The sequence below is a fragment of the Rattus norvegicus genome, chromosome 8, assembly GCF_036323735.1.
Source record: "Rattus norvegicus strain BN/NHsdMcwi chromosome 8, GRCr8, whole genome shotgun sequence".
NCBI classification, from domain to species: Eukaryota; Metazoa; Chordata; class Mammalia; order Rodentia; family Muridae; genus Rattus; species Rattus norvegicus.
This window is the reverse complement of record NC_086026.1, coordinates 128,016,589-128,036,842: the sequence shown is the minus strand read 5'-3', so window position 1 is coordinate 128,036,842 and position 20,254 is coordinate 128,016,589. Positions and strand designations below refer to the sequence as shown.

General features: G+C 50.2%; 1 protein-coding gene across 6 annotated transcripts in view; it reads right to left on the bottom strand.

The window, feature by feature from the left end:
- The window catches only part of Acvr2b (activin A receptor type 2B), a 39,605-nt gene extending 19,351 nt beyond the window's left edge, over window positions 1-20,254 (bottom strand). For 2 of the 6 annotated variants that reach the window (XR_005487744.2, XM_039080874.2), the window contains exon 1: window positions 14,315-19,783. Coding sequence is in view for 5 of the 6 variants with exons in the window: in XM_039080874.2 (XP_038936802.1) it covers window positions 14,315-14,393 (79 nt within the window). In the remaining variant the exon portion in view is untranslated. Of the gene's footprint in view, window positions 1-14,314; window positions 19,784-19,814 lie in introns of those variants that run through there. The other 4 variants (XM_006244072.5, NM_031554.1, XM_039080876.2 and 1 more) reach the window with 4 other exon arrangements.

The window sequence follows — 20,254 nt, the reverse complement described above, 5'->3', positions numbered from 1 at the left end:
AGGGAAATCACACAGACACACACAGACACACACAGACACACACAGACACACACACACACACACACACACACACACGGGGGGGGGGGGGTGGAGGGGGAGAGGGAGAGGGAGAGGGAGAGGGAGACACCATGTGTGCCAGGTCCTCTGGAAGAGGTCCTGACCACTGGACCATCCACAAGCATCATCATCTTTTTTTTTTTTTTTTGGGACCTCAGACTGGAAAAGTTGTACTCATCATCCATGCATGACTCATACAATACCCGCAGGTTGTAGTCATCATTGAACCCACATCACCCATCCATTCTCTAAAGTTGGCCATTGATTGAACAATTGATCACTAGTACTGTTGATAGGATAGCCATGAAGAAAAAAAAAAGAAAGAAAAGGAAACCCTAACTACCAGATCCTTACCTTAAACTTTACAGGACCTTTTGCAATGACCACTATCTCTTTCATTGTACACTCTTAATTTGGAATAATCGTATTGAACGTTTTGTTTCTACACAGGCCATATTTTTTTTTTTTTTTTGGTTCTTTTTTTTTTTTTTCGGAGCTGGGGACCGAACCCAGGGCCTTGCGCTTCCTAGGTAAGCGCTCTACCGCTGAGCTAAATCCCCAGCGCTTTACACAGGCCATATTAATCCTTTGACTAAAGTTCCTCTTCCAAGATAAGAAACTGAGACGGCCAAGAGGCATTAAACGCAAAAATATAAAGAAAATCCAACTGAAGAATATAGGAAAAACTCATACTGTCTCAATTCAAGCATCATCTTCTTAAATCAATTTTTATATTCTATTTTTTGGATATCTCAGAATCCCCTTACTTTTTAAAATTTACTATCATCATCATCATTATAATTATTATTACTATTAATTTTGGTTTGTTTATTTGTTTTGTTTCCGAGACAGGGTTTCTCTATGTAGCGCTCCCTGCCTATCCTGGAACTTGCTCTGTAGACCAGGCTGGCCTTTAACTCAGAGATTCACCTGTGTCTGCCCCCAATACTGGGATTAAAGGCGTGCAAATTGTGTGTGAGTGCAGGTGTGTACTGACAACTATGGAGTTTTGGTTTCTTTAAAAACAGAAATATTATAAAAATGTGTTTAGTTTTAGTCCCAGGTATGGCAATACGGGGCTGCTTTGGACCTTACACAGCAGCTGACTACGATGTGCCTGGCGCCCTAGCAGAGGCACGGTTTGGCCAGCTGCAGGTGGTTTCTACAATTGTGTGATGTTTGGATTCTTGAAACTTTTCAGAGGCTATATAAATGCTTTAGCTCAAGAAAAAAAAAAAACCTCTCCCCCTCCCTCCTCTATACTTCTTTCTCTCCTATGTGGTGATAGGAGGTGAAACGGGTGAGGGGAATAAAGGGTGGGAAAAGAGGAAACACAAAGTAGCAAAGGCCAGCTACCCAGGTGAGGACAGGTGAGGGCCAGAGGCATTGGACCCCACCTCGCCCCCTCCCCATCACAGGTGATCATGAGCTGCTAGGACCTCCACAGGAACAGTGTGCACTCTTAGCCAGCTCTTTCCAGCACCCTCCTTTTCTAATTTTAAAATTTACTACCTCTGTTTGTTTCTGATGACTTTCACTTGGGCAGATTTTTCTTCCTCACAGTTTGAATTTTAGACATTGAGCTTATGTCCAGATGGGGCCTTTTCTGTGGAAATGCCACCTTCCAAGGGCGGGGGCACCATTTTTGCTTCTGCCAAACCCCGTGCCGATTGGAACACCTTTACTTTCTGGTTTAGAGTTTCCCAGAACAGGATAACATGAACATCTAGCTTCCAGGTCATGCCTGCAGTTACAGTCTGAGGGAACTGCATCTGCCCCCACTCCCCTCCCCTTTCCTCTTGGCTGAGACAATTATCCAGTCCTCTGCCAGCCCCAGGCTGCACTGCTGCCCTCACTAAAGATGCCAAGGGAGCCTTGGGGCAGGAGGACCCTAACCTCACTTCCACACCTACTCAATCCACCTCCAACTCTCAATTAAGGCAGTGGGCAAGACTGCGGGAACGAGCAACTTTTATAGCAAGACGTGTGTGTGTGTGTGTGTGTGTGTGTGTGTGTGTGTGTGTGTGTAAGAGTATAGACGTCCCGTGTGCAGGTCCCACGGAGCCTGGCAGGAGCGGGCGGCAGACGCCCTGGAGGTAGAGGTACAGGAGCTTGAGAGCCACCAGATGTGGGTGCTGGGGACAGAACTCGGGTTCTCTGGAAGCCCCGGGTGCTCCACTGGACCACGCCTGCAGCCCAGGATGGGCACTGTGACTGGTGTAGGCACGTGCCTCTGTGCCCTCACACTGGGCCTCCACTGTGAGGACGCTCACTATACTCTTAGCATTCCATGGGGGCCTTTTAGCTCACTCTTCCACTGTAAATGCCACAGAGAGTCCAAGAGCACTTTCCAAAGTGACAGGAGGAAGCCAAGACATCTCATGTCACCTCCTGACCAGACATCATAAACAAGTCCGACACCACCGTTCCACAGTACAGGGCACAGCCCCATGATTCCTGAAAAACACCAGAGAGCGTCCTTCCAGGTGAATGCCAAGGGTTATAAGCATGTCCTCTACAGAGGGAAATTTCCTAAAGCAGAAGCCTCAAGGAATAAAAGAACCTACAGAAAGGAAGACTCGGAGCTGCAGAGCAGACGGAGAAGCGGGAACTGACCACGCAGAGCCCTCAACTGGCCGTGGACAAAGCCGGGCGGCATGATTACCACCACAGAAGGAAGCATCCAAGACTTGGCACGGTATGATGCCAGCTGTCACTGTAAGAATGGTGTAAAAAGGCAGAAAGCGGACTCGTTAGCGCAGTTGGGCCTCAGATGCTCTCACGACTTGAAGCTGCAGGTCGCCTTGCCCAAACCCACAGGCGGAGCCAAGCTGATTCCTAGAGGCATAAAACAGAACTGGGCAGACAGGAGCAGGCCAGCTCAGGCCTGAGTCACACTGGAACTGAAGGACGACGGGCATCCCAAACACAGGCCCTCAGCACTCTCCTATCTGCGGCTTCCAGAACCAGCCTCTCCACACACAGACCAGAAGACCCTCCTCAGCAGAACCTAACTGACTCCCAAGACTGCCTAATCAAGTCTCCCAGCCTGGCCAGCTCCACCCACTGGCTCAGAGCTGTCAATCAGCACTCAAGCCCGTCCTTAACATAAAAGGCTAAAGAGCAGCGAGGGACACCAGGGGAAGATGGTGGGACAGCAACAGTTTATAGCCCCAGAGCAAAAGCAAAGCCCAATAAACACATGAGAAGTAGGGCAGTTAGCCGTGTGTGTGTGTGTGTGTGTGTGTGTGTGTGTGTGTGTGTGTGTGCGCACTCGTGTGCTCATACACAGATATCTAGTAAGAAAGAAATGGCACCTACAATGCTACAATGGATAAGCTGACTGGCCTTTGACCTTCCAACAACCAGTACTTACTTGCAAGTCAGACTACCGTTGAGGCGATGCCTTCCACTCACAAGCCCAAGAACGGCAAAGGCAGAGGAGAAAAAAACAAGATTACCTACAGGGCTGGAGAGGTGGCTCAGTGGTTAGAGCGTTGGCTTGCTCCTGCAAAGGACCCAGGTTCTATTCCAGCACCTGCATGGTTACTAACAACCATCTGTAACTCCAGTTCCAGTTCCGGGGGATATGATGCCCTCTTACAACCTTTACAGGCCCCAGACATGCACATGTACATGCAGGCAAAACACTCATAAACATAAAATAATAAAATTAATAAATCCTAAAAAAAAAAATCCCTCCATCTGCTCTTTACCAGAATATAGTAGCATCTGGTTGTGATGGTGCAGGCCTTTAATCCCAGCACTAGGGAGACAGGCAATTGGATCTCTAGGAGTTCTAGGCCAGCCTGTTTTACATGGCAAGTTCCAGGGCAAGCAGAGCTACAAAGACAGACCCTGTCTCTAAATAAATATATAAACAAATAAATGGTACTAAAGGGAGGGCTCTGACTTTAAGAGCTTGTTCTGATCTTAGAAAGAACTCACACACAGACACACACACACACACACACACACACACACACACACACACGATTCAAAATAATGTCCTGGAGGGTAGATGCCACCAAAATAAAACCAGGAGTAAAACAGAAAACAAAAACATCAAGTTCCAAACAGAGACACAACTGATAGGTATATTCTGGGGGGGCCGGGGGGTGATCACGAAAAATTCAGAATGACAAAGCCAGGCCAGGATGGATGCCAGCAAACCACTGAACCCTCTAGCTGACCCTAGAACTAACTACCCAGGAAGGGGACAGACTCCATACAGTCAAACAAGTCCCAAAGACCTGGGCAGGTATTTCAGCAGCTGCTCACCACAGAAATATCCAGTCAGCAGAATTAGCTGCCATTACAAACGGCGGAGGCACCAGGAAAACAGCATCTGAGGGGGAGAGCACAATCTAGACTGTCCGTAGCTGTCATTCACAATATTCTGACAAAGCCAGCAGACTTGTAAAGTCAGGTTATCATCGCCCCTCCAAAGAGGAAGCACAACGAATGCGAATGCGGAGGGCGGGACGTTGGAATTACCAGAGTTTAAACTAACGCAAGTGTTTTGAAAGCAGAGAGCCAGCTACATCTGGGGCTGGGGGATAATAGAGCTCAGTGGAGAGAGAAGAACCCGGTCCGGGTCTGTAAATCTTCACTCTCCTTAGCTACATGATGCCTTCAACCAGAGATGCTGTTTTCTATGGCCTGTTCCAGGTGCCTTCAGCAAAGAGATTGGCCCTGATGAGCAGAAGAGGGAGACCCTGTATCTACTTTCTACCCAGCTTCCTGACATCTCTTCAGGGCCACAGTGTACACCAATGCAAGGGTCCTCTACACAGGAACCGAGAGCCTGGATTCTGAGCTTTCCCTTCCTTCTATCTGTGCTTCAAACACCGACTCATGTCTGGGGATGCTTCCGGATCACTCCCTCCCACCGTGCGGCGGCTTGCCAACCTCCGCGGTGAGCTGAGCGCATGGCATGGCCGGCTTTCCTCTCCGAGTCCCCTCAGTCGCTGAGATTTACAGCTGCATTCCCTCAGACTACGGTAAAACTGCCTTAGGGCTTCAAAACAGAATGGAGGGAGGAGAGACAGGAAGACAGAGCCCACCGGTTTATACAAAAGAGCCCAGAAATTGTTACGGACGGGCGCGCGGGAACAGAGACCTCAGGACAAACCCCCAACATAGTAGCTTCCAGCTGAGCTAACATAACCTGCGCCTTCACTCCCAGCACAGGGCCAGGTAGGCAAATCTCTGGGAGTCCCGGCCAGCTAGGGCTACATACCTATCTGAACAATAACAAAGCGACTTCCACTGCAAAATATAACCCAAAGGAAAACAGAACTCACTTTCAACCATCATCCGTACTCCAAAATGTTACAGACTCAACTATGACCATAACATACATCCACAGGTTAGAACATAAGCCTTCAGTGTGTTTATATTTAGACAGGTGAAGAGTCGGACCTGGTGGTGCCTGCCATTAATCCCAGCAGAGGCAGGTGGATCACTGTGAGTTAGAGGCCAGCCTGGTCTTGAGATACTGTCCCAAACAGCAGCAGCAAAACAGATACGGTGATGGAGGAGTCATGGGGAAGCTCTGAGTGTGTACAGAGAAAAGGCCGGCCACGGTGGCAGGCAGCCTCCTGTAAGCCAAGAGGAGGGAGGTCTCTTCTCCATCAAGCCTGTCAGCATCTTACTCTTGAATGACTGCAGTGCTATGTGATTTTCCATTAAGTCTACAGTGCAGACAAAGGCACACATACTGTTTGTCACCAGGATGATGTGGAAGAGCCAACTGGGGCATTGTGCAAACTAGAGACACTGCCACAAGTCCAGTGTCATTGAAACCCATGAGCAGGGCCTGGCGAGTGGGCTTAAATGGGGACAGCTGAATCAAGACACCAAAGAGGAGCTGGGCTTTGGAAATCACACCACCCCAAACTGCCTTCCCTACTTTTACAGGTAATCATGGCAGAGGGCTGTATAAAAGAACAGGACGCACACAGAAATTCCAGAGGTCCTCTGCCATGAGATCTTTATTAAAACTGTATTGCAATCAGAATTCTGCCACACCAACATTTTGTCAATGCACTGTGCCTCCAAGTGCCGCTTCCTAGAGTTCTTCAGTCACCCTCCCTCGGCAGTTGCCACAGTCCATAAAGAGGATAAAGGTGACACCCAGAATGGTAATTGGTGCATGCGAACGAACACACACACACACACACACACACACACACACACACACACACACGGACCCCCACACCCCAGACAGACCACTGCCATGTCCCTCCTTAGCCCTGACACAGAATGGGAAGCGGGCTGGTGCTGGCACCTTCGCCAGGTGTGGCTTCTTCATCCTCCATAGCAAGCACTTTATGAGGTTGAGGCTGAAGTCCAGACCTCCAGAAACCCACACTTTGAGATCAACCACCACACCACACGGCTTCTGCACCTACTTGCCACCACCTGTCACTTTCACTGCCTATTAAAATGCAAACTACGCACATCTTGTGTTCCCAGAGTTATTCTTGTCACCAATCTACACAAATGATATACAGTCAGAAAGCCCACCAACAGGGGGTCAATAAAGCCCAGCCTATCTCTGCATCTGAGAACTTTTCATGACTATTATAAAGAGTGAAGCCGGCATGGTGGCCACACCTTTAATCCCAGCACTTGGGAGACAGAGGCAAGAGACTCACCCCAAATCTGAGGCCAGCCTGAGGTACACAGTAAGTTCAAGGTCAGACTAGGCTATAGTAAGACTTTGTCTGAAAAGTCAATCAATCAACTGATCGATCCACCGTGATCTAATTCCTGCCCTTAAAAAAAAAAAAAAAAAAAAGCAAAAGACAAAAACCAAAAAGATCTTAGTAGATATGTGTATTAGAAAGCTTGCCTACATGGATCTGAGTTTAAAAGGCATCTTGCTGACAGTGAACAAGATGAACACACACACAAACCATTCAAAGGTGTGAATATTGGCATATAAAATATAACAAGCAAAACCAGTTTATGCTGCTGGATCAAGAAAGTAGCTAGTTGGGCTGGAGTGGTGGTTCAGAGGATAAGAGCACTGACTGCTCTTCCAGAGGTCCTGAGTTCAATTCCCAGCAACCACATGGTGGCTCACAACCATCTGTAATGGGATCCGGTGCCCTCTTCTGGTGTGTGTGAAGACAGCTGTAGTTACCCTTAGGGATGGATGCAGCAACCAACGTGGGCTGAGATGGCTTCAGAGCACACTTAGCATTCACCAGACCCTGACTGTGGCCCTAAGAGCCAGTGAGACAGGAGGGGAGTCTGGGGAGACTCGATCCAGATGCTGACTGTACAGGTGCACTGGGTTTGCGGAAACACATCAAGATCTCACTCATAATTACACTTCCCATCTTTAGAAAAAAGGTTTTAAATCATTATTTTGTGTATCATTCTTTTTCCCTGAACCTATGTCTGTGTTACCATGTGTGTGCCTGGTACCCATAAAGGTCAGACGAGAGCACTGAATCCCCTGGGACTGGAGTTACAGATGACTGGGAGGCACCCTGTGGGTGCTGGTACTCCCGTCTGGGTCCTTAACCACTGAGCCTTGTGCATGGGAAGCGCTTTCTACACCCACTCCACACACACACACACACACACACACACACACACGAGGCTATGCTTCGCTCATCATCAGACTTCTGTATGTGTCCTATGCCTACAACCAGACCAGAGTGACAATTTTGGAACTTTAGTTTCAATAAAAACACAGAAATAATAAGACTGTTTTTGTTTTAATCCCAGGTTTGGCAATAGGGGGCTGCTTCAGACTTTCTTCCTCGTGCTCTGGCGGAGGCGTGGTTTTGCCAGCTGTAGATAATTTCTGACTGGGTGACGTTGGAATTCTGGGAACTTTTCAAAGTGTATATAAATGCTAGAGCCCCGAGAAGCAGGGTGCTGTTTGCTGGTTGTTCAGGGAAGCTGACTGTAACTTGTTGGTAGCCATGCTCAAAGAAGAAATGAAATGAATTAGATTCAGGGTCTCTCTCCCCTCTACCCTTTCTCTCCATGTCCTTTCTAGTGATAGGGGCTAAAAGCAGAGATATAAAGTCGGGGGGAAAGAACCCTCAGAGTAGCACAGACTGGCAACAAGTGGCACCCAAATGTGGGGATCAAAAGTTAAGGTTAAAAATGGGAAATTTGGGTAGGGCTGTGCTTGTGGGGGAACGCTGACCTTGCCTCTGCCCCGCACGCACTCAGATAGGTTCCTAGGTGCCTGCAGCAGTACCAGCTACCCTGCTCCTAGGCCCTCCTTGATGCCCTGACTCCTGAGCATCCACCGCAACATGGAGAGCCAAAATGAGCCCCCAGGCCTTTCCCAGGGCAGTGAGTCCCTGCAGATTGCTCCCCAGTTGCTGAATATCATGTACTGCAGACCCTGCAGCACTTGGGCAACATCTGACAGTTCTGGGCCCTCTGCTGCATCAGCTATCAACCCTGAACCAGCATCTACAAGGATTCCCTGGCTGTGGGCTTCATTCTGGGCAATGTGGGGGTGGGAGGAGGCGGGGGACGGGGAGTCCTTGGGGACTCACACCAATAAAGCTTTGTTACCAGCCCTCTTCTCTAAAACCGACCCCTAGTCTACCTTGACCCCAGTTACTGGCCCCATTCCTACCCCAAACCTAGGTTCTTATTAAAATAAGGTTTGTGTTTTCTATTTTTTAAAAATGGGAAATTTGATTTCAAATGGCCATAGAGGAAACCACAGGGAAGGAAGGAATGGATATTTCCTTTTCAAGAGGCCAGCAAAAAGTTTACTGTGGCCTCTACTGCTGGGATATCACTTACTTTGCTCCCAGAAGGGATTTTTCTGTTTTCTTTTTTCCTTCTTCAAATATTCTGTTTCAAAAAAAGGTTGGAAGAATGGCCGAGCAGTTGGAAAAATTGCAGGTGGAAATGGAGGGGCCTGGGTAACAAACAAATGGCTGAAGGGGGGACGGAGGGGGGAGTCTCGCTACTCGCTTTTCTGAACCGGTTGCAGCTTTGGTGCTGCAAAGGTGGAGATGGAAGCTCTTGAGAGGCAAGGAGCGCCAGAAGAGAGAACACAGGCTCAGTCCCAGAGACTGAGCAAGAGACCAGGAGTTTCCCACAGGAAGAAAGAGGAAAAGAAACTGGCAGAGGGCGGCCAGGTCAGAGAAAAGCTGAAAAGTCAGGACGATCCGATGACAGTGCCAGAGTGGGAGGAGGGGTGGCCCAGGGTCCCACCATCACCATCAGCTTTCTCTGTAGTCAGTGTTCTCCTGCTAATGATGTGGGGCAAGGTTAGGATGCGACAGGATGATGTCCTACAGATGCGATCTAGGGCTTTGTAAAGAGGCTGTGATTTCATATGGGATGCACTCTCCTTCTGTGAAACAAATTCTAAGTAACTGGACTACTCAAAATGCAATTATGTTCCAAGACTGGAAGGGATTGGTAACAGCTGTACTAGAGCCCAGCCTGCAGTTGCAATGAAAGAAGCTTCAAATACAGAACAGAGAAATAGAGGGGAATGGATATTGTAAAAGACCAGTTGCTAGGTGAAGGGCAAGAACAGATTCAATCTGATGAGGTAACTATAGGAAATGTTGCTTCCTGGCCTTAAGCCTGGGACAAGGTTGAGGCCAGGGGGGAAAAAATATCCACTTCATTTAACAAAAATTACACAAGGCACTGGAGAAGCCATTGCTGGCTGTTTTTTTTGTTTGTTTGTTTGTTTGTTTGTTTGTTTTTAAACAAAGATTAGTTTTAGCTGTAAATAAAGCTGTATCAGACCCTGATGCAAGACAGGTGTTTGTGGAAACCTTGGCATTTGGAACTTTGAATACTGGACATAAAAATGTTATCGAACCATTAAAGTTGTGAGCAGCACCTGAAGATGAGTGGATAAGGGATAGATGCTAATAGTTCTAATAGGTACCATGCTAATATCATAGGCCAAACTAGAACTAGAGTTCTCCAATATCAAAGTGCCAGGTGTTTCAATTTCCAGAAATGCATTCATAAGCAAAGAGACTTTGATGAAGCAGCTAAAGGTCTCAGAACTCAAAATGCCCAGTGCTTTAATTGTGGGAAATATGACTGTCCGCAATAAAATTGTGAACAGGGGCTGGAGGGATGGCTCAGGGGTTAAGAGCACCGGCTGCTCTTCCAGAGGTCCCGAGTTCAATTCCCAGCAACCACATGGTGGCTCACAACCATCTGTAATGGGATCTGATGCTTTCTTCTGGTGTGTCTGAAGACAGCTACAGTGTACTCACATACATAAATAAATCTTTAAAAAAATAAAAATAAAAAAATAAATAAGTAAAATTGAGACTTGGCCAGAGATAAACATCTTACTGTATCCCCCAAAATTTAACGTTATAAAAAAAGCCACTGGATATGGTCCCTTGCCCTCGGGGATTGTAGGAAGGACCTTGGGAAGGAGTTGACCGACTTCCCAAAATTTTTACATCCAAAAATTATACATGAAGATTTCACGGGAGAAATTAAAATTATGGCCTATACAAAAGGAGAGATGCAGTTTAACCCAGGTGCCAGGGTTGCTCAGATGGCTACTGTCTCAAAGGCAGAGCTGCTCCAGGAGAAAGAGCAGGAGAGGTCTCCTGAAAACCTTGGGCCGCTGACCCAAAAAGCTCTTAAGCTTACTGAAAATGTCTGTTGATAATTTCCCAACACAAATTAATGGCTTAGACAGAAGCAGAAAGACATAGTGACAGCTTTGGAATTCTGGTTTCTTTAAAAACACAGAAATACAGTAAGAATGTGTTATCGTTTTAATCCCCAGTGTTGGGATATGGGGCTGCTTCCGATGTCTGCAGCAGCTGACTATGATTTGCCTCGCGCTCTAGCAGAGGTGCGTTTTTGCCGGCTGCAGATAGTTTCTGCAACTGCTCGACATCTGGACTTCTGGGAACTTTACAGAGGGTATATAAATAAACCCTAGGGTCGCCAGAGGCAGGGTCAGTGGTTTTGGTCATTGGGGTTGCAGGGGAGTTTAATTGTACTTTGTTATGCTCAAAGGAGAAACAAAAGGAAGGAATCAGATTTAGGGATCTCTATCTCTTTCTTGTATCCTTTCTCTCCTATCTAGTGACAGGGTATGAAACTGGGAAAAGGGGTTGGAGCAGGGGAAAAAATGGGTGGGAAAGAGGCACCCACAAAGTAGCAAAAATCCAGCTACATACAACAGTGGTACCAGTAGGGGCTAAACAAGAAAGGCTAAGGTAAAGGTTTCATGGGTAAAAGCACATGCTGCCAAGCCTGGAACCTGTGTTTGATCCTGGGCACTCATAAGATGGGAAGAACGAGCCAACTCCCACAGGCTGTCCTCTGACCTCCACATGCATGCCATGGCACTGTCTCTCACACACTACACATCTTAAAAGTGTAAATAAATAAATAATAAACTATCATCATCATCATCGTTGTCATCATCATATTACCTAAGTATTACCTATAGTTGCCCTATTGGGAGAAGAATGCCTGAAAGAATATGTACCAACCACAAAAGACTTAGCTGAGAGAGATGAGGACATAGTTCAACTGGGAGAGCATTTGCCTGGCACTCACGAAGCCCTAGGCTTCATCCCCAGCACTACGGAAACTGTATGTGGTGAGGCACACCTGTATCCCTGGCACTCGGGAAGTGCGAGTTGGAGGATCCTAGTCCAGCATGGCTGGTTGGTTGGTTGGAGGAGAGACTGGACTACGTGAGATCTTATCTCAAAAAGGTATGTCGCAGGAGGGTGATGGCTCGGTAGGTAAGAGTGGTGAGCCTCTCTTGCAGGGGACCTGGGCTCCATTCCCAGCACCTACATTAAGCAGCTCACGACCACCTGTAGTTCCAATTAAAGGGGACCTGACATCCTGTCTGGCTTCTGTGGGCAATGCTTATATACATGGTGCACGAGAATTTACAAGGGTATGTGTGTGCACACACACAAACATACATACATACATATATAAAAATAAACCACTTCTTAAGGAGGAGAGCTTACTCAGAAGACGCCACTTTTTTTTTTTTTTTTTTTTTTTTTTAGGATTTACTTATTCTATATGAGTACACCATAGCTGTCTTCAGACACACTAGAAGAGGGCATCAGATCCCATTACAAATGGTGTGAGCTGTGGTTGCTGGGATTTGAACTCAGGACCTCTGGAAGAGCAGTCAGTGCTCTTAACCGCTGAGCTATCTCCCCAGCCTGACACTATGCTTTTGTTTTCTGTTGTTTGTTTTTGACACGGTCTCCACAGCCCAGGTTGACCATTAAACTGCTCATCCTCCTGCCTCTCCTGCCTCTCCCATGAACGGAAGTCACAGGCACGTACTACCACACCCAACTTGAGACCTTGGTTGTACCTACAGCTAAATTTCTGCCACTGAATATGTGTGTGTTACTTAAACAGCTATAAATTTAATAAAAGTTAAAAAGAGTTTAAAAAAAATAGGACTCAGGTAATCTCTGCTCCCCAGCAGAGGTTAACTAGGAGACTCCTGGGTAAATGGTTTGTGTGCAAAGGTTTTCAGCTTAGAGGAAACAAACCTAGACCTTCCCTCAGGCAGGGGTCACTCACCTTTCTCAACTAACCTTGTGTCCTTGTAGTTTTTAAGTCACTTGGTAGATGAACCTTGGCCCACATGTTCTGTACAGAGAAGTTAGATCTCCCAAGGGGCCTGGGCCATAGACTAGACTCCTACTGAACCCCACTTCAAATTCACATACAAAGGAAATCCTCCCCAATATCCAAAATGTTTCCCAACCCCTGACTGCCAGCCTAGGGCTCTCAGAACTCAGAAGCTCCTGAATCAATGGGCAGGTAACAGTGCGGTTGGAGGTAGAAGGTGAAGAGAGTTGGCATGAAGGCGGACACAGACAGCATGGTCTCCACACCCAGAAACACTCTGGACCACTGCAGGACCAGAAGAAAAAAACACCCTGGCATGACAGCTCCCAAGTCAGCCGCCTGCTTCCTTTCATTGGCCCAGGCTGGTCTGGAGGGCAGTCAGGCATCCCTCCCTCCACTCAGATCGACAGACAACAGCTGGTCTGCTCACATCCTCCCAAATACTCAGCCACAAACACGAGGGAAACAGGCTCCTGCACCTTCCAGCCAAGGGCTTGAGTTTCCAACAGCCTTCCTTTTCCTCCCCAGAACTAATTTTAGCCTCCTTAGTTCTCAGAGGTAGAACCAAAATAGTCTGCCTAGGAACACGTTCACCAACAAGAGCATTGGCTTTGCCTCACAAAAGTCCTCAGCTGTAGCCCGGAAACTAGCCAGGGAGAAGCAGCCCCATTGTCCAGCAGGCCAGGCCCCCTCCAGAACATTCCCCAGGGAGGAGGGCCACAGACCTGCCCGGTGGACCAGGCTTTCTCTCCAGCATCACGTGTCCATGAATTAAAACACCAGACCGAGCTGCCAGGCCCCGAGAGGGTCTGGAGAAAACAGCACATGTGTGTGCACAGCATGATGGGAAAGAGCGGGACTGTCCAAGGCCAGAAGCCAGGACTAGCCCCACGCCAGGTGGAGGCACCCTTGATCCTTGGAACATCCCAGTGGGTCTGATCTGTGGATTTCCAATCCCTACCGTTGTCAGAAGTATCCTGCCAACCTTAAGGACCAACTTGAAGAAGACTGGAGGATCTCCCAACCCTTAAAACCTGGGTACCCAGAAGCACCACCCGCAGGCCTGCCTGCAAGGAGCAACCACCTGGACACCTAGGGCTCATTTGTAAGTCTGATCCTCAATAGGACAAAAAAAGAAAAGAAAAAGCACAGAATAAGGGGTGTCTGGCCCAGAGCAAAAACCTGGTGACGACATGGGAGGAAGGGCCAGACCCACGAATTCTAGGAAAGCAACCACACGTCACAAGGGTTGGGGTGTGTGTGAGGTGAAGGTTGTGTGTACAGAAGAGGTGGGGGTGTGGGGTTGGATGCAGAAGAGGTGGAAAGAAGCCTAGGAAATCTCCCCTCAGCAACACTTCGCAGGGCACGCGGAGAACTCAGAATGGTTGTCACAAGGCTTGTTCCACCCTGATGCCCTACCAGTAAGCAGCTCCACCATGTTGTACTGAGTGGGGTCAGGAAGAAATGCCCCCCAACAACTCCGCATGAAAAGAACTCAGGGAGCTGCCAGCCTGCTAGGCTAGCAAACAGGCCTCTGTGGCAGCAGGCTGTGTCTGTCATAGGCTACAGCAATACAGCCTTCTTAGGCAAGGCTTTCCCACCACATACCTCCCAAGCCCTGTGGGAAGAGACAGACCCATACCTTTGGGGTGAGGCTGCCCCCCTGCCCTGGCGTCCTGGCCCCGAGGCTCCAGGGCAGGACCCCTGGGAAGAAAGGGCATGCCAGGATCCTGCTATGGCTCCCAGGTTTGGCCGACGGGTACAGCCTGGGCTCACCCAGATCCCAGGTGAGCAGAGAGGGGGTGTCAGGCAGGCAGAGCCCCAACAACAGGCACTTCCTGACATTCTGTGGGAGGGAGAGGCAGAAGTGCCAGCCTCAAGGCAAAGGCCAGAGCAGGTGGGCGGGTGCCCAGCCACCCACAACGAGCCACCTCCCTGAAACCCGAACCACTTCTGGGAAAACTCAAGGACGCCAGGATTCTTCTCCGTGGCAGCCGGTCCACTGGACCACTGATTCTGAACCAAACACACACTCCAACAGGTTCAGAGAAGCAGGAGTTATCTACACTTTGAAGGAGAACCCAGCTCCCTACCCTACCTTGTCTCCAGAGGAAGAAAGATGGATGGACATCTCCCACAACCGTCTACCCCAGTAAAGGCTGAATGTTCTAGACCACGCTCTCATCCTACCTGAGTATGGTTTTGGCCCTACCCTCAGAGATGCCAAGAGTCACTCCCACTCACCATGGTCTGAGAAGAGATAACGGCATCTGCAGTGTGCAGGCCTGCCACTATACTGCCATCAACATTCCTCCCAGCAGACAGAAGCCATAGGTATAAAATACCAATGCTGTCAAGGTTGGAGAAACCCTGTTCTAGAAAGGCCCGTGCAGCCAGGACTCTAACCCAGGGCTGTCTATCCGGACTGTCACCCAAACTGTGGTCTGGGGACATGACTCAGCTGGTAAGTGTGTGCCACACAAGCATAAGGACCAGAGTTCAAACACCAGCACCCCCACCAAAAGCCACGCAGGATGGTGAGTATCTGCAACACTTGCTTTAAGGGTAAACTCCAGGGACAGAGACCCTGCCTCAAAAATGAAGTTGGGGCCAGCAAGATGTCTCAGCAGTAAAGCCTTGCCTGCAACCAAGCCTGAGAACCCGGGTCTGACTTCTCAGGACCTGCTGTGGAGAGAGCCAACGTCCACAAGTTGTCTGCTGACCTCCGCGAACACAGCGAGCTGTGGCACGCGCCCACGAGCTACAGCAAAATGCTTTTAAAAGGAAGAAAAAACAAGGCGGTAGAAATTGTGAAAGACATATGATGATGCTCTCTAGACTGAACATGCACCCACATACATGTACAAGTATACACACACACAGGCACTCACATGCACAGATACACACACAAACACACACACACACACACACAGGTACTCACATGCACAGGTATACACACACACACAGGCACTCAGGCACTCAGATGCACAGATACACACACAAACACACACACACACACACAGGCTCTCACATGCACAGGTATACACACACACAGAGGCACTCAGATGCACAGATACACACACAAACACACACACACACAGGTACTCGCATGCACAGGTACACACGTGCACACACACACATGCACACACACACACACACACACAGGTACACACGTGCACACACACACACATGAATGGGGAGGAGGCAAGACTGAAAACATGACTGGTCCTGAATGATCCAGATTTGCTCTTCTCCCTCAACCCACTGGATCCCAGGCCATGGTAATAGGTTAGGACCTGGCTCTGAACTCAGGCTCTGACCTGCTGTGGATCCCATGCGCACTCCTGACCTCTCAGGTAGAAGGGCTAAATACATAGGCACTCAGAGAGGCGGCTTCCTGGATGGGGAGGAAACCATGGAAACGGAGTGATGGGCAGAATCACAAGTAGCAGAAGAAAAGGCAAGGACATGTCCACGGACCAAACAGGCTAAGGAATATGTCCAGAGACTACGGAGTATGTCCAACACACACAACCTCCCAGGGACAGAATACCCCAAGGGGAGGGCTGACTGCAAGGTAGTTGGGATTTTACAGAGCCCACCAAAGATGTGCAACACTACAACACTACGTATGTATGTATACACACACACACACACACACACACAAATGCACACGCTTGCGCATAAGCCCTGATTTACATTTTCTTGAGCTCTGATTTCTTAGATTCTCAGAGCATTAGGACAAGCGACCATGGGGCTTCCCTCTGTGCTCCTAGCAAAAAAAAAAAAAAAAAAGGCCTTAGGTAACTGCTAGGACAAGTCCAGAGACTTGGAGAATTCTGGGTGCCAGGAAGAGCCACTTCAAAAGCCTGCCTAAGCAGGACACCCAAAGGGTTCTGGAGTCTGGGAGGATGGGCAAGAATCACATCTGCTCTGTAAGAGCCCTGAGAGTGGAGGAGGGTTCCTACTCCTCCCAGAGGGTATGCCCACCTGACAGGCAGGCACCTGACCAGCAGACAGGACAGAGAGCAGAGGACATTTGGGAGGGAATTCCACGACTCTGTAGCCCTTGTCCTTGGCCTCTCCCACTACAATGGACCAGAAGATTAAAGGCCATTCATACGCACCTCCAACCAGAGAAAACAGACAAGAAACATCCTGGTGTCAGTGGTCAGCCTATGAGAACACCACTGGGCAGTAAGGACCTGTTGAGACCATTCTTAGTACAGAGCTCTCTGCTCTGAACCCCAAAGACTGAGGCAGATGGCAGAGGACAGAGTGCCTGGTGTCCACTGCAACACAAGGCCAAATGCCAGCCTCCGAAGGACATACTGGGCCAGCCTCAGATCTAGAAAGACATCCAGACGTATCTGCGGGCTACAGCATCAGTCTGGCCTGTCTTTCTAAGCCAGTGCTGTCCATTACGGAGAACTTCAAGTGTGCAGAGTTGGAACTGAGGTGTTCTGTGAAGGGTTAAGACGCTGACCACATGTTGAAGACAGTTAAAATTCTTTTCATGCCTCAAACAGGGCAAGGCAGCAGTGCTTAATCAGAGTGCTTGGAAGGCAGAGGCAGGAAGAGCTTTAGGAGCTCCACGCCAGCCTGGTCTACAGAGCGAGAGTTCCAGAACAGCCATGGTTAAAAATCCTGTCTTGGAAAATTTTCCCCCTTTATCATCAATTATAGCGATAGATGTTGAAACGACCAACCTTCATGTTAACTTAATTCTACCTAACGATGACAGAGCCAGCCGGCCTCTGACCGCCAATAACAACATAAAGGTCTTTGGAAGTGAGTGAAGAGAAGGAGTAAAAGTTGGATTAGATCTGTACTGTAGGACTGGCTCTCTTAAGACTCCCTGGTCTTGCTTCTAGAACCATGTTAAAATAAGTGCTGCTGATTCCCTAAATATATATGGCTATTTTAACTGTAATTAACTATGTCTGGGTACCACATACACACCTGGTGCTCTCCAAGGCCAGAAAGCACGGGACCCTCCTGGAAGTCGAGTTCCAGGTTGACTATGAACTACTATGTAGGGGTTAGACTAGAACCTGGGTCCCATGCAAGAGCAGCAAGCACTCTTAAGCACTGAGCTGTCTCTCCAGCCCCAACATTGCTGTTTGAACCACCCAGTCCTGTGGTATTAAAGCAGCCAGAATACACTAAAGACACAGCTATTTCTTTCCTTTACTAACATGACTATTGGGGATTTTTAAGTTGAATATATCTGCCAAGCCCATGTTCCCGTCAGTAGCACCAGTATACAGATCTCTTCTTTTTTTACCACAGAGCTAAGCAATTCTGAATATCAAGCCAGAAACATGAAGATCTCTGAAGCCAGAGGCACAGGAAGGCCAGCTCTACCCCCCAACCCTTCAAAGTTCTCTTCTAGTTCCTCAAAAGAGAAAGCAGCTGCCACCACAGCACAGGTGTGGCTTCCCTGAGGGCAGAACCACAGGTTGAGTCAGACAGAACACAAGCCTCCATATTCTCCCCCCTAAGAGTGCAGCATTAGTGTAGACACAGTACCAGGGATCCACTCTCACCGCGCCCCAAATGGGAGGTGACTGGTGAGGTCCAACTGGGACAAACTGGAGCTGTGAAATACAGCTTTGTAGTCCGAGGCTACTGTCCAGAGAAAATGCTTTCAACAAACCTAAACTTAAAAGAGACAAGGCACACGTCCAGGAGTAGAGATCAGGCAGTCAAGAGACATCTACAGAGCCGCTGTGTACCCTTGGATCAGCCTGCTCTTGCTCTCCCCAGAACAGGCCACTGTTTCCATCGCTTCCAGGCCCCCGTTCTTGGGGAGAAAAGTCTCAAGAGCAACACTTCGGTGAGTGGCAGAAAGAAACAAAATGTTCACCCTGAGCACCACTTTGCCTCTACCACTCCAGGGCAGCACTGAAACCGCTTCCCAACAGTGGGCTCGGGTAGCAAAGAAGTGCTCTCTGCCCTCTGGTTCGTGCACTCATGCTCCACCGCTCCAGGCTCGTGCGAAAACTCTCAGGTCGGAATTAAACTAATACTCACTACCTTGTAATAGAAGGGAGAAGACCGAAAGTGAGGATCCCAGTGAGGGGGTGCAATGGCCATCTGGGATACCCACCCCCGCGGCTGCAAGGGGGATCCCAGCCCTTCCCTAGCACTCCGGGCCCCGCCCCTCGCGGGTTTCCCAGACTCCGCGCTGCTGCCACCTCGGGCGGCAGGGGACCCGAGCTGCATGTGTAATGGGGGTTGGGAACAAAGACGCGCAGGACCCAGAGCCCTGGCCACCGGGCACCAGCCGTCCCAATCTCCAAGATCTTTTCTCTGGAGTCTCAATGCCCGACTGTCCACGTTTCCTGGAACTGCCCTAAAGCCGCCCCGAAGCTCATACAAAGTTGAGCATGCTTTAGCACCATCGGGACAGAGAAATCAGTGCCTGGGCTTTGGGGGAGAAAGCGCTTTCCCACCACAACTTCGTGCGTACACACCCACAGGTCCTAGTCCCAAGCAGACGCGCACCAGCTATCCATAGCCCGCAGCCGCCAGCGGGCTCAGCGCAGGTCACTCACGCCCGCCACGTGCCGGCCGGAGCGATCTGAGACCTGTTGGTTCGCCTCTTCAACCATTCTCCACTCCCAGTTGCCCAAAACAAAAGCGGTCCCACGAGGGCGCATCTGCGGCCCGCTGCAAGGAAAGCGGGCGCAGGTAGGAGCCACTCGCATGAGGATCGCGACGCGGAGTGGCGGGACGGGGTGCAGAGGACTCCAGGCGGGCTGTGAAAAGCCGTCCGCTTCGCTTTGCGACACCTCTGACTCTCAGAAGCAAGCAACCCCAACCCAGCCTCCCCCGATTAGATGCCCGCCTGGCTTGGCCGCCTTCCCCACGCTCAGGTTTCCCTGGGGTCCGCGCGCCCGCGAAACCTGAACCCCGACCCTGACGCTCCAGGTTCCCCCATCACCTAGCACTTCAGCGAGCCAGAATCGCGCAGAGGAACGGCACGGGCGAGCTCGCCTCTAGGATCGCGAGCAGAGCGCCCCGCGCGACCCCGATCCCAGGCAGGTGGCGCGGCGCCGAGGCCGCGGGGCCGCCCTTTGTTGGTAAACACCGCGCGCCCCAGGTCCCCGCACCCCCACGACGCGCCAGGTCCTTACCGGCGCACAGCGATCCCCAGAGAAGGGCGAGGGCCGCCCAGGGCGCCGTCATGTTCCGCGGCGCCGCCCCGCGGACACCCGGAGCCCGCGGGCAGGGCCGCGCTGCGCTCCCGGGGCGCGCAGGGCCCGGCGGCGGCTGCGCTCTGCTTCCCGCTCCTTCTCTGGGTCTCGCTTCCAGACGCGCGCGCTTCTGCGCTTCGGTTCCCAGGCAGCGTGCGGGGATAAGGGCTCAGGGCCGCTGCGGGCGGCGCACAGTGCGGCCCGGGCTATGGGGCGACGCGGGAGCCGGGGGGCGGCGGCGGGGCGCGGGCCAGGGCGCGCCCGACGCGGGCATGGCGCAACGGGGCTGGGCCCGGGCCCCGGGCGCAGGGGCCGAGTCCGGAGGGGCCATGAACGGGGGGGTGGGGGAGGGGAGCTGAACCGAGTCCAAAATGGCTCCT